We start from the raw sequence: 26,559 nt of genomic DNA, 5'->3' as shown, positions 1-26,559 counted from the left end.
GAAAATTTTCAACGATCTTATTAACAATCAGTTCATGCGAAGGAGTAAAAAAATAATTGTATTAAATTTAAATGTTAACAGCTAATGGACGTCATTAAATTGAACTGTCGTTATATGTGTATATATTTTCATTGTCCGTAGTTTATGTGTGTTTTTTTCGGTTTCTCTGAAGAAAACATATTATTTAATTATTATTTATTAATATTGCGATTTGACTAATTATAGCCTAACCTTCAAATGCATACATTATGATAGTATTGTAGGCAGTAATTAATACATTTACCGGCAATAATAATAATACGTCATTTGATGCATAGTATTATTTTAGGTAATTTTCGAGTTGTTTATCGATTATTTTACATTGATGCGATACAGGAGAGGAATACTATGGTGTATCCCATTCATGTGTGTATGGCCAACATTTGAAGGGAATATTATTGTCCAGCGAACAAAATATGTCAGCCTGGCCAAATGAAACTACCAAACGGACCGTTTTTGATTTTGTTGAATCCGTCCGCGTTTTTTTCAGAGCACTGAAAATAAGTGAATTTGATGTTTGAATTAAACTGTCAATATTTTTGCACGAGAAGAAAATTCGAATATTTAAGTCACAATCTACGAACGGGATGTTTTTTCCGGTATTTTATTTTAAAGGTGGCCCCATTTTAATACTGTTGTCTCGTTTCCACAAAGCCACAATAATACGTAATATGGGCGGAAAATAAAAACCTGAAATTTTCAAATTCTTACAGTTTTATATTGAAACCAAAGCTATAAACAAAGGTTTTCATAAAAAGAGAGTAACAATTATATTGTTCACCCTTTCCAACAACTACACACCTCGTCTAAGAGGCACAAGTGCTGTTATCTCCAAAATATCTTCAGAATATAAAAAATTATTAAACAATTTAAAGAATTTCAATTCTGTTACAGAGGTATATAAGGAAAAATGTTTTTTTTTTAAAAATATAGTCACTCCATTTTAACATTATACTTACCTACTGCTTCTAATGATAATATTATTGTTAGCAGTACTGTCATTTGCCGAAACGAATAATGTGCTCTCTTCTAATGAAGTTAACCTCTGAATAAATTCAACGTCATCTACGGTAACGGTCAGTATGCGTTTAAGTTCCTCGAGTGTCCTCTAGACAAGGTGATTCGCCAAGCATACTCGCCCCTGTGTTTTCTTTAATATGTAATTAACTTTTTCAAGTTCTGATTTTTTAGTTTTAAAGTACACTTAAGAACCATGTTTTTGGATGTTTAGGTTTTAAGACATTTAAGGATTGTCTTAACTTTTTTTGTATGACAACTAATTCATTTATTTACTGTACATTGTTATGTAGATGATTTTTTCAAAAACATTGATGTTTCTAATTCTAAATTCAAACGAGTAAATTCTGAAATTATTAAAATGTATACAGAAGGAATAATAGTCCTTAAAAACTTTTTTATATTTAATACACTTTTTAGTATATTATACTCCTACAATTTTTACAATTTGTATAAATCATATAATGTTAGTGGGTTAATATTAGTTTTTAACAAATAACTATAATTTTCAATTCATCATAGCTCCTAAATCTTACAAACATATTATCACGATTCTCAAAACTATCATTATTAGTACAAATAATTAAATAATTAAAAAGTGGTCTGTTTTTAATTTTGATATCCAGTATAAAAAATATCATAAGTATATCAAAAGTCGACTTGGAAATTTTGAAATTAAAAATGTATGTTAAAAACTAAAAAAATGGTAACGATAAATAATAGCAAAACATATCATGCGCCTTAAAAATTGTGTATTTTAATGAATTCAATATAAATTGTAAGAATTATTTTCTACAAACTAGTCGAGATAACGGGCGGTTGCATTTTAAATAAAATTTAACGTCCAGTATAACGTAATACCTAACTATTAGCGAGATTCGTTGCATACATTACAGTCGCTTTAAGTGGCGTCCTTAACCAGTCGGATAAACCACATTAGTTTGATTTCACACTCGGAGAGGCACGAGTAAGCGAAAATCCGTATGTTACAATAGTGTTATCATCCGACACGGCTGTGAACAATAAGATAACAGCAATAATTCGTATAATCATGTTAACTGCAGTGAATTTATGAAAATGATTTGATCTCCTCGGCGTGACTGTTTTCTGGCTATTTTCATTTTACGAAACAGTTTTAACGAATCGCCCGCTTTGAGAGTGTCACTCGCTGAGAAAATCATTAGACAATCATCGTTCATCTGCCGAAACCCAAAATACGAACGATTACCTCTACGCGATAGGCGTTATTGTACTCTGTACATATTACACTGGAAATGACAAAATATTTAAATACATACCAACCTTTTTTATTCCATTCCTGGAGGTAGTCATAGTAGTTACGCATAATAATAACTATATAGGTTAACCTCAGGATGCCCGAGTACCTATAATAGCTTCTCTATTGGGATTAATAGAAGAACGCCGCTTTCACGCCTCGTAAGTCGTCAAGACGTATTGCCTGGAAAATAAGTTAGGTGTCTCAAGTAATATTAATCCTCAATATTGTTTTTGTAATTTTCAAAACTTGTTCATATCATTTATGTAGGCATCAACCCCGCAAAACAAGACCAATGAAATGCTTGACGATTTGCAGTTGTACACATAAATCTATATGATCTTAAACAATTTAATGCTTTTCAATCCTACTTATGAATTTTGTGAAATCAGTCTCAACCTCTGCTTGGATAAAAATGCGCAATGTAACTCTTTCTTCAAAAAAAATTGAGTTCTTCGCAATTATTGTCATGTCTTATGTCACATACACAAACATAATACTCACAAACCGTAATGTATACCTACACTTTTTCCATAATTATTTTTTAATAAAATATATTTTCAGTTTTCTTCTTAGGCAACTGAACTTAAAGCTGAGGTCGTTTGGAATTCTGATGGAATTATGTGCCACCACGTTGAATTCGGCCTTGGTGGTGCTTATAAGAAAATAAACTAATCTAATTCAATTAGAATCGTTAATCACATAACGATATCACATATTGTATAATTACAATTTATAAGTGGATATTTTTATTTTGTGAATCTTATAATACTGTGATAATAAGTGCACACATCCAAACGTAAATCAACAAAATATTTACACGTTTTGTGTTAGGTGTACTTCTTATTCACTCTTCCTATCGGTTCGTTGCATTATGCTAAGACAATGTAATATATTAACATTCAATTCGCATATACAAATAACAATATTTGAAGATTTAATAATGAAAAACTAAAGGTTTTTGGCAACATTTGCAATTGAATTATTAAATTTGTTATGAATGTTCAACAAATAACAATATAGAGAGGCGAACAACATTTATAGCATAATGTGTACCTACGTACCACGTACGTGTGTATAATATAATTTTGTATGAATGTTATAGCAATAAATTTATGTTAACATTATATAAACACAATACTTAAATTTACAAGTGGCTTTTTAACGGTAATACCGAGTACTGACTGCCGTTAGGGGTATCATTATATTTTCAACTTTAGATTTTGAAGCATATCACATGCATGTAAAATAATATTATAATATGCGGATTGGTAGAGAGTAGGTATATAACACAATATGAGTAGTTACAGAGTTTACTATTAAGTAATAAATCCAGAATGATCAGAATAAATTTGAAATAAATTATGACACGAAACTGGTTTTCATTAGTGCATTGTATGTATTTGTTTACGAAGTGAAATATTTAAAATGCATTAAAAGTTATGTCAAATAAAATTTATTTATTATAATGTAGTATGATAAAAACAATATTATAGGGATTGACGCTAGTCTAAAAAAAATAACAAAAATGCTTATTTTTATTCATGAATTTTAATTCTAAATGAACAGAATCTATTGTTTATAAACGTCTCTAAATTACTGGCTAGCTAGGTTATGAAGTTGTTATTGTTGAAAATATAAATAGAAAAAGGTTTTCAAAGATAAAAATAATTTCTACACTAACGAGCACACGATCATATTATATTTTTTAAAAGTTATTTTTATGTACATTTACATCTGTAGGTAAACAATTTAAATTATGTATAACTTTAAAAGATGAATAAATAAATGTCTATACTTTTAACTATTTTAAAGTTGTAATGTTAATAATAAAAAGCAGAATTTAATACTTAACAAACATTTTTTATCATTAGAGCACTTTAAATAAAGAGAACGCACAAAACAAAATGTATTTCGTCAGTATGATCTATTTAACATTCAATTATTCATAAAAGTATCTTATTCTAAACTAGTCAGCAAAGTTCACTTGAAAATAAAATTTATTTATTTTAAGTCATTCATAAAAACAATAATGTCGACATTTTGAGGGTGCAATGATATTGAAACAACTTATAAACATTTAATAAAAAAAAAAACTGAAATAAACGTTTAAGATTGTTGAGGACTATTATAAATTGACCGAACAGCTGTCCCTTGTAGATATTAAGCTATTTAAGAAATATTATATATAATATATTTTATGCAATCTAACAAAGTTACAATCAGTTTTCTTAATTGTATAAATTTCAATTACAAATTATTTTGAATGTCTTTAGTCTTTCACAATTAAAAATATTTTTAATTAAACTTATTATTATGATTAGTAAACTAAAATTAATTCGAAACATAATAAATGCAATTATAAAAATGTTATACAAAAAACATATTAATTGTCGTAGAACATTTGCTTTCTGATGTTTTTAGACTAGAATGACAAAATAAAATACAAAAATCATAGTACAAATTACGAGCACAAATACCTATCTAAAAATGAAATGTAATATTCATTCAATAACCTAATATTAGTACTTAGTAGACATCTAGACGTTTGTAAAAGAAAAATAAATAAATTAAACAGATAACTTACTATTGGTATAATATAATATACTTGGAAGGCACTTTCCATATTCCTAGAAAATACGAATATAATAATATTAAAATGACGATACTTAAATTTAGTATTTTATATAATATTCTAATTTATAGTAAAACATTTTTCTATGAGGTTTAAAAAATGTGTGCCGTTAAATTTATTATAGTTAATTACTTTGTATAAAAATGAAAAATCACTTCGAAACAATCATTTTTTTTTTTTTTTTGTGAAAATAAAACTTGATTTTTGTGACATTTTTTAAACATGGTTTTATTGCAATATTGTTTGATTCCCTTGCGTAAAAATAAACTATAAAAATAAAGGCACTTAAATGTAACCATCTAAAATCGAAATGATTATTGTTATGAATAAGATTATATAAGTCGTATTAACTCGAAAGCCTATATAGAAAAAAAAACCTACAGTCTGAACGACATATTTTACAAAGAGAATTGTTTGTCGGGTAAATAAAATCGCTGGTATTTTATTTTTTGCGCCATTTTACGTTGTAGATTATCTAAATATATATAATTTTATCAATATCTCCATTGCTCCATTAGGTACTTGAAATGCGCCATAACACATTACGTTGATAGCTTTAGAGATTTAAACGGCAGCAGATCCTTATCAAAGATTCGTGACCTCGTTTTCGTTTATGTACTCTTGAGCTAAATAATTACACTTTTGCAGTAATGCAACGGGCTTGTTGTATACACAGTGAAGTTCAGCGCATAAAGTAACGTCAAGTTTACACTATGGCAGTTTTAATTCGGTGCAAATTTAATATCGTTACGTTGCTTTTAAATAACGGTGTATTTGCTACGAGTTTTAATTAAAACTATATTCCGATTAATATTTGAACTATATCCAAAATATATTTGTACAGTCAGTCAGGAAGTATTTTAGAAATAATAATGAAAACAATAATATGATACTTATAATATTGTCTATACTCTATTTCGTCAACAGGTATGAACAATTTTTGTATAGATCGTGGTCAAATCCACTTAGGTACGGACGACGAACGAATTTGGAAAACTAAAAGGTGATATTTACACTTATAACATAATTACCTAATGAACAATAACATGGTTACCTAAAAACGAACGTCATAACGATGACGGGGTGTCGTCATACGGAGTTTCCCGAGTGCGTCCCGAATCGACCCTTATTTAAGAGAACGCTACACCCGCATGTGTTGTCTAAGTATTACGGTTGATACCGAGTTGCGGTCGGGATCAAAACAGGTAAGATATCAAAATAGGTAAAAATCCTAGTTACGGTAAAAAAATATGATTAATAATTATTATGTTTTAAAATATTTATATATTTACATTTGTAATATTAAACCGGTTCATATTTGTATGATACACATTTCGCATTTTTTAAATTTTTGAATTTAGAATTGAACGCTTCACTTCCATTATTCGTTCTCCAAACATCATTGTTCTAAGCTGCCCAGAGTGTGGTTAGAAAAGTAGCATCATTCCCAATATAATTATCGACTAAATAGTCACTAAATTCAGTAACTCTTGAATCTATAGGTTGTTTGGCGATTAAATCTAAAAACACATTTCCCACTTCATCTGGAGGGAGAGAAGTCAATCCAAAAACGTAGTGTAACCATTAATCGTTAACCGGATACTGACCGCAATTAAGACGTTAATTTTACCTTCAATATTATTAAGACCGCAATTCGTCTATTGCGACCGCAACTCGGACAATACCAGTTTTACAAACATACAACATAGTAAAAACTAGGAATTGAACCACTAAAGGTGTAGTCCAAACTAAGAAACCAAATTTCCACACTATAAAGAGGAGAACATTTACTGTGCAACATCATTTTTATTTTTTGGATATTACAAATGCAGAAAAAGTAAATCGAGTTTGAAATGATGAATTTTTGGGTTTTCTTGTATTTGCGATATCGAAAAAATAAAAAAGGAAGTTGCACAGAAAATATTCTCCGCTAATAGTATGGAAATTTGGTTGGAAATAGCTTGTACTACAGCCTTGAGTGGTTGTATCCCGTGCAAAACGTTGTTCGTTTGTAAGACGAAGAAAAGTGTCGCGTCCTCTTATTAAATATCGGAATATATCCGACGTAATCTGATACTGCTATATAATTTGTCGACAATACGGCGGACGCGCTCTGTCTATGCGAAAAAGGTAAAAATTAAAAACTGGACGCACTCGAGATATCTCCGTCATTTGGTCGGAGGTCTGACCGAATAATTATTCCGAAGAAGGTTTTCTACGATTTTCCCCCGTTGAATCGTTAACTCTCTACACACCTACTACAATAATAAGTTATTACTAATAATCAATTGTTAATTAAACGCGTTGTCCGTATATCATTATAAAACTAAAATATGTATTATCGACCTATCAGCCTATAAAATGTTGAGGCGATTCCCTCATATTCCTGTAGATGAGCGACAGAAGAGTAGACGTAACTAACTACGTAATGACTGCTAGTGACAGCCGTTTGCGCACATTTTGTACATTAATTTATAACCCGTAATTGTATATAAATCGTTTGCACACTTAAAGCGTCATCATGTTTTATACAATCTGTTTTAATTATAAAAAAACCTATGATAGTTCATTTAATAACGTTTAATTTCGAAATTTTTATTGTTTATAAAATATGAATTATTACCCAAAAATGTCTGTATAATTAAAAACAGTATTTGTATTATAATAACATTATTTCGTTGTTATACGTTTAATTATTGTATAGTGTAAAACATGGAATATTATATGTTATACTTTATATGCAGATGAATAAAATAATGTTTTAAATAAAATAATTGATTAATATACGAGATGTTAGAAATGAAGTAAGTATAAAAATAATGTATTATCGACTATCGTCAATCGTCATTAATAGGTAATAATTAAAATTTAAAACTGCGGTTGGAATTTATAATCTTTTTTATATTTTTTTTTTATTTTCTCAAATGTTCTTTTTAACAGTACAATTATTTGGCACAGTTATTAAAATGTATTACAAAACGGTCTATACACTGCAATTACTTACTACAACAGGTAAAATATCCAAGACGGGCGCAGATGGTTGACGGTTAACCTATAAATAGACCCGAACGCAGTAATTATAATATCATAATAATATAGCATAATATTATATAAAACAATGTTCAAGCGAAAGTCACAACAAGACGTTCGCGATTCATAGGTACCTGCAGTAATCTATATATATTATGCAATATATTATTATTATTCTCGAAGACCTAAGCACATGATAACATTATATATTATTATTAAGTTATATTATTTAACAAGTGCCGAGCGTCGTCACTCGGACTCCTCTTCGTCCTCGTCCTTGATGATGCCCAGGTGCCGGGCCACGGTCTTGACGTTGCTGATGACCTCCTCCTGGACGAGGTTAAAGCTCATGGCCAACAGGGCGATGCCGAACAGCAGGTACAGCGAGCAGAACCATATGCGCAGCTTGGTGTCGTCGCCCTTGTTCATCACCCGCTGGGCGGGCACGAAGTCGCCGAACCCGATGGTGGTGAGCGTTATGAAGCAGAAGTACGCGGAGTCCGGGAATTCCCAGTTTTCCCAGCTCTTGAACAGGAACGCGCCCATGATTATGTAGCTGACCACCAGCAGCACGCACAGCCATATGGGCACCGGCTTGATGTGGTCCGGGTTGTTGTCGTCGAACTCGCACGGCTCAGTGTCGTCGTAGTAGTCGCTGTACCGGGTCGACCGCCGGGGGTACTGCCTGTTCACGGCGAAACCCAGCGGCGACATGATTCGCGGGCTGGGCGCCATCACCTCCAAACGTTTGCCTGCGGAAACGACCGGGGTCGGGGGTGAGAAAATATCGAAATCGAAAGTTTGAAACCAATAGTCATCGTCGCGACGCGCAACAATATAATCTATAATATTGTAAAAGTTTCATATTCGTAAATGTAAATAAACCGCGAGTATAATTATTAACGTGATAGGTATTTTTTTGTTATTGCTATTTTTTTTTTTTTTTGGTTCTGTGAAACACTTTTTAGCTAACTACGAAAAATAAAAAATAAAAGGTTGTATGATATTCAAAAGTAAAATCAATGTTACGTAATTCCTGGTCTATCATTATTTTTCTGGATAAGAAAAACTGAAATTAATTTTTTTCAGCATAATTATTTTATACTAAAGGCACTTTTAGGCACTGTATACTGTATAAAGGTAGTTATTTATTTTGTGTGTTCCTAATGTGTGCAGAAAATAGAAAAATAATTTTTATGAAATTCCAAAATTTAAAAACGACAATAGGTACTTACTTTAAATGTAATAAATTTATTTATTCAATATATAATAGTAATAACGAAATTTCTATTTTATTGATAGTAACAATTTATATGGTACACTAAATTCGAATGATTAGGTTGAAACTTTAAGGAAGGGTTTAAAAATAGTTACGCGTATCAAATTTATTTCACAAATTACTTGTAAAGTAGTAAACAATAATAATATGGTGGCTTAGATGTTGAATTTTGAACTTTGATATTTAATCACATAAAAATATTTATAAAATAAATTTTGGTTATCAAACCATGCATTTAAACTTATATAAATTATTATTAAGGCCATTGACTTTTTTAAACATTTATGATAAAATGATTTATCTATTTTATTAATTCGATAAAAACGTATTTAAATTTTTTTTTTTAAATTAGCATAATTTAATGTCTAAGGGACAAACCCCCTACGGGACTGTTGAACATAAATTATTTTATCATTCCCTAACTTTACACATAATGTTCACCAATATGCGGCTATATACCACCCAAATAAATTAACTACGCCCTACACGGGCCTCGCAATCATAAATTTCATAGGTATTTCGGTGGAAGTGGTTGATATTTTTATACACAGGTAAATACCCCGGAGGTAATTATATTCAAGTAAAAAAATCATTTAAAATGACGAGAATTTCAATGGCATTTTACTGTCGAGTGTTGAATTAGTATACTAACTTTAACCGTAAGCGCAGCGTACGTGTTTGTTTTATATGCGATGAAAACATATATTTATATATTACATAAAAATACAATTATTATATTATGTACACTGAAGTATACTTGTTGATATTTTTTTTCGTCGTGTGAATTCATTTTTAAAAGAACCTTGTTCAGTTTTAATTTTATTTCATCTCTTTTTAGTAATATTTTCACTTTAAAATTATGTATATGATAATTCCCGTACGGTATACACGAACATTTGCTTTTATTAAAATAAAAACTATTGAAATAAATGTCACGAAGTTATTCGAACTTTATTCATAATATTGTAATACTATCATAAAATATATATTATACTTTCAACCTTTTTTGCTCTTAAAGATAATCATCAAATGTTTTTAAGTTTAAAGTACGTTCGTATATTTCATAACTTGTCTTTTGATGAATTGAATAAACTCCGAACGGTAAAAACATGACGTCTTTCCAATGCATTAGCATACTAATTAGATGTGAAATATATAGCTTAAATAAATAAAGTTTAGACTATAGATAAAGATAAAACAAAACGTAAGCAAAATTTAAGCAAAATCAAACTATATATACATATATATAAATATATTATATATAATATAGGTAGGTACTTAAAATTTATCATAAACACATATTTTAAAAGCAGTAAGCACACCACGTAATGTGCATATTGAAATGTTCAACATTATTCATACGTTTGCATTGTATAGCAAACTGTAAGTTCATGTTTACGAATCCTATAATATAAACAATTACCATACGGTTTAATCTACGTAGGTAGGTCGTCCCTATAATGTGTATTTTATGATTACCATTTACCGATGATTATAAAAATGCGTTATTCTCAAAAGCGAAAAATTATTCAGAACCGTTTAACTTCTACGATATAATATTTTAACATTACATCCGTTCACGGTTATGTTTGCAATAACGCTATACAACATAATAATGTAATATATTGTGACGTGTTGGATAATGAAATAGTGTGTGCCGTGAAACACTGTTTTCGTTTTTATTTATTTTTCCACAAATAACATCAGCGATAATGATGGTAAAAACCAAAAACCTAATCCTAGATTTCACTGGCAAGTCGCGTAAAAACATCGGACTCACGCTATTTACCCCGTTCTATTATTTTCACCCCCATTCCACCACGCCGTACGGGGATTTTATTTTCTTTGCCCTTCCCGCCGACTAATGATGCCCTGGGAAACTCGGCGTCCTAGGTTTAGTGGTCGTCGGTGAGGGGGTATGTAGGGGGAATAGTGGAAAGCGGTCCTTGAGATTTTATCGTGTACATTCTACCTCTCGTTGTTCTGAGAGGAACTTATACTATGTTTTGCCCGGCGACCACCGACGATACGTCACAATATTATTCGTTCCGATACGTAGTTGTATCAGTAAAACGTCCGATACCTTGGAATAGCATTAATTCATCATGATACCTCGTTTTATGAGTGCCTTGCACATTTGGAAATCGAAACATTGCTCGTGTACACCACAAAGGCTGATTATATTCGTCTGTGAAATGTGAGATGTTTGGTTATATACTTATATCAATGCATTGAGTCAATACCTAAAAAGCAACCGACTAGAACGAAATATTTTATTATTTTGGGACGAAGAATATCTTACGCGGTCCAATCGAAAACCATTCGTATTATATTATATTATATTATTATTATATAGTTGCAACAAGAGGTCCATTCGGAGAACAATAAGTAGAAACACTATGAAGGTATGTCAATGGTCAATGACATTGATCCGTTGCAAAGGGCTTAGCGAATATAAATGCACTTTTAATCACATATAAGTAAAGAAAATTACTTAGTATGGAATGATTCACGCATATAAAATATAACATAAGATATTCGTCGCTCGCGAAATAATTTTCAATATGAAACACTAGCATCCTTTACAATTTATATTAATTTAAAAAATAATAATAATAACTTATTTTTAAACTTTGATAATTGTTTAAAACGATATTCTGCTTCGTAAGTTCTTACTCGGCGTTAAATCTAAAAAAAAAATTTTTTCACATAATATTACAATATTCTAACGAGGAGATATTATTAGAGAGTTGAATATGATATTATTGTGCTTTGTTTTTTAATTTTCAAACGGTACTTATCCAAAATAAAAAATTACGTTTTCTACGTAAATATTTTTATACAAAACTTACAAACAGCACTATACCAACCTACAAAAAATTTACTCAACCAAATCATGAACGTACGAAATACTCTCAAAACGTATATACTATGAAATGTTTTGAAATTAATTTTTGTAGACATAACACAACATAGTATATTAAAACATTAATTAACATTTTGATTTTAGTATGCCATTAAATTCAAACTGATTTATTTTATCAAAACACAAATAGGTATTAAAATGAGATTATATATTAAAATGTGTTTATCGCTGCAAAACTGAATATTTTATACTATCATTGTTAACGTGGACAAAATCGTTTTTAGATTTAAGAAATGAAAGTAGGTATTATTACGATTTTAAGATGTAAAAATGTATAAACAAAAAATGTCTAATGGATATCTCTAAACTCAATGTAGAGGAAGACAACTAATTTTATAATATGTGTAATTGTAACGGATAATTGATTTAATCAACTTTTTAGTACCTATATAGAGGTTTAATTTGAAATTCATAATTTTTTTAATATAATTTGATATTATCAATTCTAGACCCTTATAGTAAAAAGAAAAATAATAATAATTAAAAACGGTCTTGTTACGAAACTCGTCAGATACAGAGTTTTTGATGAGTAATTATGTCGTATCATCGGCACCTGTAACGGAGGCACTCGCAATTATAGTTCCGTTTGCCGCCGATGGTTTTCTTCCGATCGGTCGGAAAAACGCTCTCAAACGTCCGATTACGAGACGGCGGAATAGCAAACGTCGTTTCTGTCTCAGTCCTTACCTCATCTGAAGCCGGTCCGAAATGTGTGTTATCACCATACGCAAACAGACTCAGAGTTGCAAAATTTTTTCAGATAATGTCGTGGATGGGGAAGGGACATGACCGTTTTGATTATTTTAGCTTTATCAACGAAAATGATAGCGAGACAACGATATTTTAGGGAACAACATTAGTATAATGTAATGTGATGACGGCCACAGCTGACTTCGAGCAAAAATGTTTATCATGGCTTCTTCGGTGTACATCATATTATATATATGTACATGAAATGAATATGGGAAAACCAATTCTTATCAGTACAGTCATATGTGTATTTGTGTGTGTGTGTGTGTGTGTGTGTGTGTGTGTGTGTGTGTGCGCGTGCGAGCGTGAGTGCTTGTGTGTAATTGTCATTTGTGAATGTTTTCCTCATATACGCACCCTTACCACCTCCGCCGCCGCCACAGCCACCGCCGCCCAAGAATTCTTCTCGTGACTTACTCTGATTGGAATTCCGATGTCTCGAACGGAATTTCGGTTTCGGGTAGTAATCTTGGTCGGGATGGTCCATTGGCAGCATGTCCACGACCAGATGCTGAGGTGTTTTGCTTCGGCCGTTCGTCCGCAACGTGCCCGACGGCGTTTCCGTTGCTAAATTCGGCGCTGCCGAGTGACCCCGGATGTTCCGGCGGATCTCGTGGCTTTGCTTCGGATGAACTGCAAAAACAGACACCGGAAATAGTATTCATTTATTATGCACATTATAAAACACACGGGCAACGACCACGATGACCACGACCGCGACTACACGACGGCCAGACAAGACGAAACCAGACGATCACGATTCACGACTATATACCAGTACACCAGAACGAGACGACAACACCGCCGCGGACGAATGATATTACACCACATTAATATATATATATTTACGAGACAAAGTATTGACTAAATCTTAATAATATTTTAAAAGTCAAAATTGGCTGTTACAAAAATACGTCAGCCTATAGAAATCTCTAATCGAGAACTTTTGTTGCCGTTTAAAAAGAAAAATGTTTTTGTGCGTGTTAACATAGGTACCTAAGTTTAACAACAAATCACGCATTTTTATCGACTTGTGGAAGAACCCCGATTCAATATTGACGGCTATTCCAGCCAAAATATTTAACGTCACTCTTTTAACTATTTGAACACACCGTGCATATAGCATACTATATTACATATATTAATATAATAATACACTATGTGTATGGAATATATTCGATTTAATACCTGCATTGCTTTAGGGGTTTTTAATCTGTTTTTTTTTTGGTTTTCCGGCAAATTACATTATCATCTCAGACTGCTGTCACCTATCGCACCGGACTCTAAGCACTATACTGTACAGCTGTGTACATAATAAGCAATTCGTATTGCAGCTTTAGTGTATGTTATTTTTTCTTTTGCCGCCTTGTGCTAAACATATGTTTAGAAAATTGTTTTAGTGCATCAAATTGTGTCTCCCATCTCTACAACATGTAATTTCACGCTAATGCAATTCCGAGATTTTTTTTTCGTTCAATACACTTTGGCCAATTTAATTTGTATTTCATTCAACGGAATGGGCATCAATTCTATTCAATCTCAAAACGTTAAACTTTTTTAGGTTCATTACCAAGAGTACCGAATACTTAGAACTACTTTCGTTATAAATATGTTAAGTTATTTTGTTCACTGAACCGATAAGATCTGCAGTTGTAGCATTACTGTCCCCTTTAACGATATTTCTCCCGGGCTGAACACTGCTTTTCGCCGAAGTCATACGGAATGACGGTATCATTTACACTATGATGATTATGAAAAAAAACTCTCGGATCCCATAAATGAGGATCGGATAGGTGGGCATTTCAGAAAGCTTAACACTGTTAGATTTTTCAACAGCGTTAACAAGACGTGACTATTATTACAACGCGCTATAATAATATATAATGGTTCCATTTATAATCGTATTAATGGGCTATGTGTCAGTAAGTTTTTGTTAAAATATCTCTGGGCTTAATGTCAGACACATATTGTAATCCTTTTCCTACTTTGTCTCATCGCTGTTCTTGTGGTCTTAATTATCCTATCGACACGATGATATGGTACTATGGGTACCTACCATGTGTGCAACACATACCTATCGCACGATTCACACATCATATTCCATCGAGTGGGCCACGGAAATGCCACTGCCTATATAGTTAAAAAAAATTTAATTCCATATTATTGAAAAGTTCTTATATATATATTATATATGTAACGTTATAAACTAGGCGGGCACACCTTGTCCAATAAACAATTGAAGTTGAATCAATTACTATTATTGCCAGTTTCAAAAATAATAAATCAATAACAGTCTAAACTTGTACTCTACGTGTAAGTTATTAACACTAAAAAAAAGTAACAAAAATATACGTGATTAAATTCGTAATGTGTTAATCGAACGATATAATAATTGACAAAGCACACATTAATGTAACAACAAAATAATGTCACAAGAACTACCTATACATAATGCTATATATTCAGTCCGATCAATGTTAGGAAAAAATATTTTGTAAAAAAAATGTGTATAGAGTGGTGTCTTCAAAAAAAAATGAGTCGTATTGGAATTTTATATAATATATATATCTTTATCTTATATCATAAAATGATGACTTTGACGTTCTTCTGCAGTACATAATATTATTTTACTATATCTTACACTAAAATATAATATTCTAAATAAGTCATTAAACGAAATGCACGACTGTTAGGATTTACACCATCAGTAGGTATAAGTTGAATAAATATTTTACTTGACATATTCATTACGAATGTCAATATGTTTTTGTAAACAACCAAATACTTTTAAAGTAGTTTACTGTCATTGAGATTTTCACATTGAAGTTCGTTTTTCAAACAACTTGGGCGGGAAATAGGTAGGTAGACATAAATGTAGCCAACAAAATTTTCCAAAAGCAAGTGTAGATACAAACAAATATATATTAATGAGATTTTTGATTAGAAATACTTTTTACTATTATGTATATAATTATTACAAATTTCAGACAGGTTCACTTTTGCGGAAATTCGTGTGTAATAAATCTATTTTAATTTTAATTATTTATCCCATTCCCGCACTTTCTACATTTCGTGTTAATGTATTTTAATTTTAGGTACCTAACTTTCAAATTAAATTAAAACGGCTGAAATGCGTCCAGATTAAGGGATATGAATTACCGGTTAAATGTATTGCATTTTAATCTTATTTTTTATAAGGTGTCAGTATATTATTAACATACACTCAACAGCATGTATGTTGTGTTTTATATGCGTAGTATGTATACCATTTATTAAGAGTAAACACGAAACAAAATAAAAAACAAAATTATTAAAAGTACATTTTGTAAAATTGCGTTGGTTAACTGCAACATTATAGCGATAGGTAGCAATAGTAAAATAACTATTACGGTTTTGAATTATTCTTAATATTATTGTATTTACGTTTAAATTGTTCTGAAGTCGTTATTTTATCGTAATTTATCTTAGGTGCCCACCAATTATTTATGTCTGGTTTTAATTAGCATCACAGCCAAACAAATCATCTTTATAAAATATTTTTTTAAATAATATGAGTATCATTATTTTAGGTAAGAACATACAATTGCATTGTTTTACTACGATAAATTATACAACTGAAATAAGAATTGTTGTCGCCAGTAATTGATGTCTTAAATAAAAGGTTGGCAAAATAGTATTCATTTATATAAGCTATACAACTTGTTTTGGACTTTGTATTAAATAGCATAAATAAACCAAAAAGCGAACCACATTTACATATTTTTTTACTTGATATTGACTTTTCTGATAGCTTAATAAGTATATGTTTTGAATAAGGATGAGATACGTACCACGCAAAAAAAACTATATTAGAATTAATTAGGAACAAATAGTTTATGTTTTGAAAACCATTGATTTATCAAATATTAGTTTTCTTCAAAATATATGATATTTGGAATAATCAATGTCAAACAGTAGCAGCAAAACACGTAAAACTTAAAACTTTTAATGACTTTAATGTCAATTCGGTTTACAAACTAATCAGCATTAGTTCCTCACGAAAAGATAATAAATAAAATATAACCTCATAAATGTAGTAGCTAGACTAAATTAAATAGCGTAATATTAGAATATATTAATTAAAAAAATGTTATATTATTATATTAAAGAAGACTAAGAAATGTACACTCTGTACAGGCTTTCTTAATTTGACGAAAAACATTGCCAACAAGGAACAACTGCAACTTGCCAAAGCCTTATTAATTATATTATATTAATTACATCAGACGTGCAAGCGCATTATATGCGTATGAACCTTCTACTGAAGCATATTTGAAATGTCTCGGAAATGTAATTATTATAAATTATTGGAGGAATAAGGAAGCTATAATTTATTTACAAGGTTTTTCATTCTTTCTGCAAACAGTTTTATGTTACTGTATGCCAACACATAAATTGTACATGTATACATACGTATTTATATATAAAATACATAATTGAGTTAGAAACGTCCAAACAGTAAAATGTCATAGAGTGACCTACTCAGATTAATGTCACGTTTGCGTTTTCTATTTCATAAAAATTTAATTGATATTATTCTAGGTGAAAAATGATACGGAAAAACATGTGATAAAATAATAGTGGTTAAAAGAAAAACGTCAAAATGACGATACCAATTATCAAAAAATACTCTAATATTACTATTGAAAGTATTCAATGATTGTGTAAATTCTTAGTTGTTATTATAGATTGTGCTTTGGGCTTTGATTGACCCAATACACTGTAATTAATTTATATTAATTTTGTAATGAGTAAGTAAAAAAAAAAAAATTGATGAAGCTGTAACTAGGAAATGTGAACAGTAAATAACTCTACTTTATACATAGTATAATGCTGTGGTAAAATATATTATACTGATTATTATTATAAATAACTAATTAATTAAATTATACGACTCATATTATTAGTTTTAAATTATTTTCAACGTGTTTGTTGATTTTTTTTATTGTTGGCGAGTTTTTTTTGTAATTTCGGGGTAAACTTTTATGTTTTAAATATTTTAATTATGATAATAACTGTTAAATACAATGTGTATAGTGCATACTATTAAATTATTTTTTAACGTGCATCAATAAATAATATAATATACTACATTAATTTGTTTTTCCGTACCTCTATTCACTATCTGATACCAATATTTGGTAATTATAATATTTGCCATTTGAATAAGGTTTATCTTACCATATTATGCAATTACAAAAAATACTAAAATTAACTTTACAATCGACGGAAATTGTAAATTATGAGTATGACGTTGTTATTTTGATAATGTTAATACTTGTCGAGAAATAACAGAAACTTACTTCTTCTAGATTCTTCCCTGTCCAGTGCATATTTGTTAAATAAAATTGATGGCACTTGCTGCAGTTCTGGTCCATCTAGTTGATCACCGTCAGAATAACTTGGATCTAACAAAATGAAAAAATAAATTTAAAATACCATTTGATGATTAAAATAAACCCTATTAATTTTCATTGTCCTCTATAAAATAGTCACATTGGTACAGTTGGGTACTTAACTTAATGTCATCGCAATACATTATTAATCAAACACACAATTATATTGATGGTTTTTCCCAGTAAAATGAATGATATATATATATATATATATATATTTATATATAAATTATTTTTAAATGTAGCTGAAGTATTATGGTATATAATTTCCCTAGAAGGAGAAGGTCTTATGCTCTAGAAAATTCTTATAAAAATAATCCTTATCCAGACTAAACATTTCTCTAGGGAATAATATATAATAAAAGTAAAAACAAAACGACTAGTATTGATTCTTTAGAAAACGGTAACAAGATGTATTGAATGATCTTTGATAAGTGAATATTATTTGAAACAAATTATAGTCAAGTTTTTGCTTAATACTCATTATGAAAGTTTTGTACAAAAAGTTGGCAGTTTTTGTGGATACGAGTATATTATATTATGTTATTGATTTTACTATGGACTTTAAAAAACGTTATATTATACAGAGCGATTTACCAAGCATGCTCACTCCCTTTTTTCTTCAATAATGCAGTTATTCAAAATCTGATTTTTTAATCTTTAATTATGGTCTTTCAGCACAAAATGTGGGGGTGAGAATGCTTGGTGAATTACCCTGTATATACCTATATACTAATATTATTACTAAATAGAAGATATTCCTCTTAATGTACATCATAATCGTTGAGCAATAATTCGTGTCTTAACATATAACTTGTAAAATATTAAGTAATGAATAACTATTATAAATACATAATACCTAATATTATATTTTGGTCTTTGCAGGATCCAACTCATAATATGTATGCATTACGCATGTAACGAAATTAAAATATTCAACCATGTTATTTTAAGTAAAACATAAGTCCTAATTTTAAATTTATAATGTGTTTTAATGGTTTTATATGGTTTAAAATGCATGATACGTAAAAGGAACGTTTATTATACTTAATGATATCTACGTGTTACTAGTTTTTACTCCACATAGGTTTACTTTCTAGTTCATATTTTGGGAATATTTATACCAATGAAGGTGTTGTGAAATGAAAAACTGTATCTATTAAGTTTCTATAACTATGTTGGTACTTTGGACTTTGGAGTAAGGCCGTAGTTTTAATGTTAGTTCTTAAAGATTATTTACGATCCTACATTAAAACCAAATTTATTACAGTGCTAATGATTTGTTTAATAACCATGAACGTAGTAAACTTTGAAAAATATATAAAAACATCAAAACAATGTTTGAATCGATCTAACTTTTCTACTTCTTAGTCTTCGGGTTTCATCGGCTTATATTTATGTATTTAAGCTCCAACAATCAGTTTATGAATATAAATTAACAATAATATATACTTGCTTATAAAGTTACCTACATAATAAGTTTTAGTTTTTAACATATATTTTCTATTTCAGATAATGTTTATTTATGTGTATTTAAATATTATTTTCATTTGGACAGTTCAGTAAATTTTTTGGAACAGTTAAATTTTAAGATTTTTAAAGATATCAAATACACCAGTAGTTTAAAAGCACCAGCAGTGAAAGGATAACATTTTTAATATTTTATCAATCACGGGAGTGAGGAACATGAATCTTTTATGTATGAATACAAAAAAATGTTTGTTTTTAAAAGGTATCTATCATTTGTTCACTGAATTAAAGTTATGATAAAATGTATAGGACTAAGTGTGAATTCAACCCGTTACTTAAAGTTACTTAACTAAAACATTTCTTGGGACAAAGTAGTTAATAATATAATAATGTACTGATCCACAGCATAAAACCAATTTCCGCGTTCTCTAAATGTATATTGATTTGGTTTTACTCTGACTCACAAAATATTAATATAACATTATGTACACTACAATGGGTACCTTGTACTCGATATCGTCCATGGTAATAATGGTTAGCATTATTTCGGTGACCACTGTTTTGACTGGTCGATCTAGGCTTAATAGCCGGCGAGTGTCTTCGTAACGGTACGGTGTCGGAGTACCTGGATTGCTGTGAATATCGATTAGGAGATTTAACAGGCATCCCGCCCCCGAACATGGCATATTCTCTTTCCATTTTATCGTAATACCTGGTGAAAAATTTATAAATATCATGAAAACGATACAAAAATCGAGCTTCTACTCTACTAGGTACTCTATAGATATTTCACCTGCATTCAGTGTCCGAATAAGAAGATCTAGTGTAACAATCCGACATTCCAAGAGCGCTATCTGCGGATCTCTGTGATATTCGACCCGTTCTCCTTAGTGACGTGGTTCTGGAACTAGAAAAAATAGATCTTTGTAAAAAAAAAAAAATGTTTAAAAAAAATACGTTTGTCAGATTACGCTACAGTAGTGGTTGCGACATTTAAAGCCTCGTTCTATAGCCGACTTTCGAAAATAATAATCAAGTATTTTTTTCAGCTTGATTTCGCTAAAAAGATTTGTCAAGTAATCATTATGTTGAGTTATTTAATACGGATTAAATACAGGTACTTTGTGTAGGCATGATAAGTGATGGCATAATATATCTATAAAATAATGTTATGTAATGCTAATTTGAACAACTATATTGTATACGGAGATCCGAAATTAAATTAATCCTACCTTATCCAATTAAATAATTCAAATATTTCAAAAATCATAAGCTACCATCATATATAAATGATAGTAATAATATTCAATATAATCCAACTGAAGAAAATACAATATCTAAAAATTAAAAATCTGTTCTATCTAATAAAAAAAATATATTGAATGTCTTTGCATGAATGTGAATAAAATATTATATGATATCATATTACAGTCAAAACTCTTTATAACGAATCTGAAGGGACCAAGAGATTTCTTTCGTTATAGAGAGTTTTCGTAATAGAGAGGGTTTAAAAAAAAACAAAATTTTAATTATTTATGTATAAAGGTATGTACCTATGTAATATTATATATCAAACACATCATTATTTTTACATTATTTTATATATATTTACGTATTATATTAAATTATTATTATTATTATACATACTTATTAAATATAATTTAATTTTTATACTATACATATTTATACCTTATTTAAAATAGTCTGTCATCTTAGTTTGGACTTTTTTATTCGGCATTATTGCCGATTATTTTTATAGTTTATATATGTAATAGATACGATAACACGTAAATTGTATTATGAAACATAAAATATTGTTTCGTTATTGAGAGTGACTAATACGTTATAGAGAATGAATTGTCTAATGGGTTATATAGCAAACCAACCATTATTATGTAATGTTTACGTTATATAGAGTTTTTCGTTGTAAAGAGTTTCGTTATAAAGAGTTTTGACTGTATATCAAAATGTTTAAACAAATTAAGACAGTGATTAAAATTAAAATAATGAAACAATTGAATTATATCGAAATAAAAATATGATCGTGATCAATGTTGACGTAGCTTAATACAATTATCCTCGATCGCACTTCAACGACGAACTGCACAAAAATACAACGCAATCAATAAACAATAATATATTATACTTATAAACGCATTGCATTAATTTCTGGACATACAAATACTGGACGTAGCCAAAACCCATAAAACTTGACGCGCAATACCTACTGCTGCGGGTCATTAGGGAATTATAACAAGTGAACGTGCTTTGACTGGGTTAAAATATGTAAATCCAAAACCGGGTAAATATATGTATAAAATCTTACCCGCCGTGTGATCTTGTAGTGGACCTTTGACTGCGGGACCTCCTTAGGGACTGTACTCGTCTCTGCCGCCTGGTGCACGTGTAGCAACACACTTTCCAGTAGAGGAACCTGAAGGAATGCGCCATTATGTCGCCGATATTGGACAGGCACAGGAGCATCAGCGGTATACCGACGATCGCGTAAAATATGGTGGCTATTTTTCCGTTTAGGGTTTTCGGAGCAATATGACCGTAACCTGAAACAAGACATTTTTAATCACCTGCAATAGCTGTCCATATATATAATGTTGTAAATATATCATGTGGACGGTATGCGAATATAAGCGCACACGATGACATGGCGTAGTATGGACGATTATTACCCATTTTCCTAATATCAAGAAATAATTACATTTTAAATTTATACAAAACCATTTCATTTTAAGAATAGATATATTTTAACAATATATGTATGCTTAAACTTATTGTGAACGAAATACTGCTAAAATCAATAAAATAACTAATAAGCATTATTTAAAAAAAAAATGAACTTTGCCCGTCATGATCCGGTAACCATCGATACATGCACGCCGCATGAGGATTTCGTAGATCCCTTATCAAACACAAACAAGTAATTTTAATTATTTGCCTAGTGATATTGTGGCCTGGGGGTGGGGGTGCAAGTGTTATAGTTATTTATTATTATCGAACACTGTAAGACACCAAAGCTCTTTACTAAATACCTGGTGAATATTTATCAAACACGTTTATCTAAAGTGCCTTATTATACCTATGCAAAACTAAAGTGGTTTCCTAAAACCGTCGGGCCAAGTGCGGTTTTACTGATTAAAGTTTAACAATAGTTAAAATGGCTTTCTTATTTAAACAACAAAGCTTGCTTAATTAAACAAAGTTCTTTTTTATACCACACGCCATTCTATAAACAGGTTGACTGTAGGAAGTCGAAAATATAATGTAGTGTAAGCAAACCCAGTAAATCAGACACAATAAGTTACAACTTAAAGTTTGAAGTAATTTCAATTAATCAACAAAAACTGTTCGGTAAGAAAATAAATCTGTAATCAATCATGTTTTGTTATTATTGTGTGATAATTAAACCAAAGTGATAATCGGAAAATAAATATATTTTTCTTGTACGTAAAGTTACCCAGTCTATATCCAATTGATCCCATTTTAGTGTCATTTGCTTGCAGCTGATTTGCAACAATTTTCTACATGTTAAAATAATTTTGAAATTTGCAACACATTTTTTCATACATAACTCAAATGTTCCAATTTCAAGTGACAACTCTACTTTGTCCGTTTAGTTTCAAATCGGTATCATCTCTGTTCTGTTACATAGTTTTTAAAAAGGGAGTTTACCAATTGCGCTTAAAATGACCTTTTAATATACCATTTGCGCTCTGCCTTTTTTGGGTCGATATACCAATTGCGCTCAGTTTTCTTCAGGGTTTATAATAGTATTCTACATTACACCTAGTATATAAAAATACTTTTATAAAAATATATATTTTAAATAGATATTTTCAGTCAATACAAAAAATTATATTTTAGTTTATATTATATTATATATCGTGATTTGTGTTATCCCATATACAGTATATTATATCTGTATGGTACTTATTAGACAGTGTATGGAACGTACGAATTAGGTAGATAAATTGGTGGATAACGATAATTAATGATAATGAAAACTTGTTATACGAGTAGTCTATCACTCAAATTCATACTTTATAATATGTTCGTTAGTAATAATAAATAAAATATTTAATATTTCGCCCTACGTCGAGTCGGGATAGGTACTATTATCATTTATCAGCTTGTAGCTTGTCGTATTTTCCCGTAATTTCATTTTGCTTTAAATTAAGTATATTTGAATGTATATTAGTTAGCTATATTTAATTGTGTATATTATACATATGTAACTTTTTCCGCCGTGTAGTAACTTACATATTATACCCATGTAAAAATAAGGAACCTAAAATATAAGTAGCGCAATTGGTGTACTGATCTAAAATACAAATATTGTTTTAAGCGCAACTGGTCCATGCTCTTTAAAAACTATAAAACATAGTCTACAGTAAATTGAGTTTGATAAAGTACACAATTTTCGGTGATACTCAATAAATTGTTTCAATTGTTATACTTTTATGGAATTTTAAAAACTGCATCAAATATACGACACTAGTATACTTGACACTAAAAAATTTTAACTTATGACACTTAAATTTGGTTACCTAACCGTAAAGTTCTAGCAAAATTATAATTTCAAACAATATAGAAACATCTTTACACTTTCGTTTGTAATTCGTGACCATTACTAGAAGATACTATTCAAAAAAGTCCATGAAAAAAAACTTCGCTGAGAATCAGATAAATTAATTTATAAAACGATACGGGAATACTATAGAAAGAAATACGATACACAATTTTGTTTAATTGAGTACACTTCTACAAAGATTTATTTTTGAAACTGTGTCAAACTATTTGCCTAAAAGTATATTAAGGAATTAACGAAACGATTTTTAACAATTTATATCGTACAAAATGGGCTTGACAAAAATCTACAGAAGAATTACATAAAATTAAAAGAGACAAGAATCTTTATAACTTTCGTGTCAACCGATGTCACTTTATATCATTATTTATAATACTGGTATAATATTATACAAAATGTATATAATATGATTATTGATCATTGATTATATAATTTAACACTAAATACTTCTCATAACTTGATTCACTAACATTTTTTGTTGATTGGTTGTAATTAATCACTCAATAATTATGATAATAAAGTTAACTGAAATTTAAAATATTGGATGTCTTTAAAGATGTAGAAAATAATAAATGTTTAATAATAGTAATTTGTGTTTTATTAAAAATAAGTACCTATAAAAATAAAATTACACAAATAAAATTAATGAATAATTTTATGTTTAAATAAATTACATTTTAAAACTCAATATAATCGTGTAAGACCTTAAACAATTAGTTTAATGACAGAGATTGTTATTACGGTACTTTGTATGCGTACAACAATATTATTTGTCTAGTTTATTAACAAATTACAGTGTTAATTACTATTCCGATTATTAAATAATAAATTATAATTAAAACTGAACTTTTAAATCTTTTGTTGTGGTTTTTTTACTAAGATTAAAACTAAGAGGAGAATATATTTTCAATCAAGCCTTGTAACTTACTAGCTATATATAAAAAGGTCATTCAATAAATTGTATTATTTTATTATGTACAATGTACAGGGTAGCTAAACAGTAATTTATATGGAATATTTTTAATTATTTATCGTAAATCGCTTATGTAACACAAAAATTTTGTGTACAAACCTTGAGTTGTGTACATTTCATGTCACCTATACGTGAAATGATTGATAACACAAATCCATAATTTTCCAATATTATTTAGAATTTTCACTGTTTTATGAGAAATTTCAAGCACATATTATGATTAGTAAAATATACGATGATCATATAACAGTTATTAGAAATTAAAAACAAAAACTATGTTATTTTGTTTGGCAAAAAAAATATACGTTTCGTGTCGTCGCTTTAATCGCTCCCAGAAATCGTCAGATCCAGGCGGACAAATCGATTTTCGCTCACTTTCCGAAGTGAAAACGACGACTCATGCAATTATAATCTTAAATTTTATATTAATTAGCCATGGCCTGAACATATACAGATGGAGGAAAAAAATTATCGAATAAAAAAATACATCCTCACGTGTCACAGCGCGACCGCGATGTATATATTGAGAGATTTGTGACGCTCTTCATGCACGTTGACTGCGTCGTCCGCCCAAAGATCCAACTAAATAGAGACGGGCAAATGCTGCTCGAAGAATGACCCTTTTTTGGCTTCAAAATTAATAATTAACAATTGAACACACACACAGGCACACACATATATCCTGTCAACCTAAATATGCACGCACACTTCACGCTTATCCGGTGGACGATGATTCGTAAGATTTTTAACTTAGGTACCTATATAATATAATATTGTGTATAACCTACTTGTCGTTATGTGTATCGATCGTCGAGCGCATTGAACCACGAGAAGTCTTTTTTTCATCGTTGTTATAATTTCACCACCTTGACGGCAATAATCATATAATATTACAGATTTTACAGATTTTACTTACAACATCACTCTGTAAACCACAGTATACAATTTACTGGGTGCTCGGTAAGCATGCATACTCTCTTTTTATCATTTATTGAAATGCTTTTTTGAATTGTCAAATAGATAATACATGGCTTAGTACAATGAAGAAGCATAATATTTGCAAATGTTTAGATTTTTTCACACGATTTGAGGAGCGTCCTGTGGAGATAAGATCTTCTCTTCTTGA

General features: G+C 29.8%; 1 protein-coding gene across 8 annotated transcripts in view; it reads right to left on the bottom strand.

The window, feature by feature from the left end:
- Window positions 1-4,242: 4,242 nt before the first annotated feature.
- The window catches only part of LOC111031534, a 58,260-nt gene continuing 35,943 nt past the window's right edge, over window positions 4,243-26,559 (bottom strand). For 4 of the 8 annotated variants that reach the window (XM_022311525.1, XM_022311527.1, XM_022311526.1 and 1 more), the window contains 6 exons: window positions 22,184-22,418; window positions 20,651-20,764; window positions 20,361-20,569; window positions 18,295-18,399; window positions 13,310-13,585; window positions 7,888-8,749 (listed from right to left, as the gene is read on the bottom strand). In XM_022311525.1, coding sequence (XP_022167217.1) covers window positions 8,247-8,749; window positions 13,310-13,585; window positions 18,295-18,399; window positions 20,361-20,569; window positions 20,651-20,764; window positions 22,184-22,418 — 1,442 coding nt within the window. In that variant the 3' untranslated portion in view covers window positions 7,888-8,246. Of the gene's footprint in view, window positions 4,963-7,887; window positions 8,750-13,309; window positions 13,586-18,294; window positions 18,400-20,360; window positions 20,570-20,650; window positions 20,765-22,183; window positions 22,419-26,559 lie in introns of those variants that run through there. The other 4 variants (XR_002604215.1, XM_022311529.1, XM_022311530.1 and 1 more) reach the window with 4 other exon arrangements.

The sequence above is a fragment of the Myzus persicae genome, unplaced genomic scaffold, assembly GCF_001856785.1.
Source record: "Myzus persicae strain clone G006 unplaced genomic scaffold, MPER_G0061.0, whole genome shotgun sequence".
Classification (NCBI taxonomy): Eukaryota; Metazoa; Arthropoda; class Insecta; order Hemiptera; family Aphididae; genus Myzus; species Myzus persicae.
Note: the sequence above shows the minus strand (reverse complement) of the source record. Positions and strands in the feature narration are given on the sequence as shown.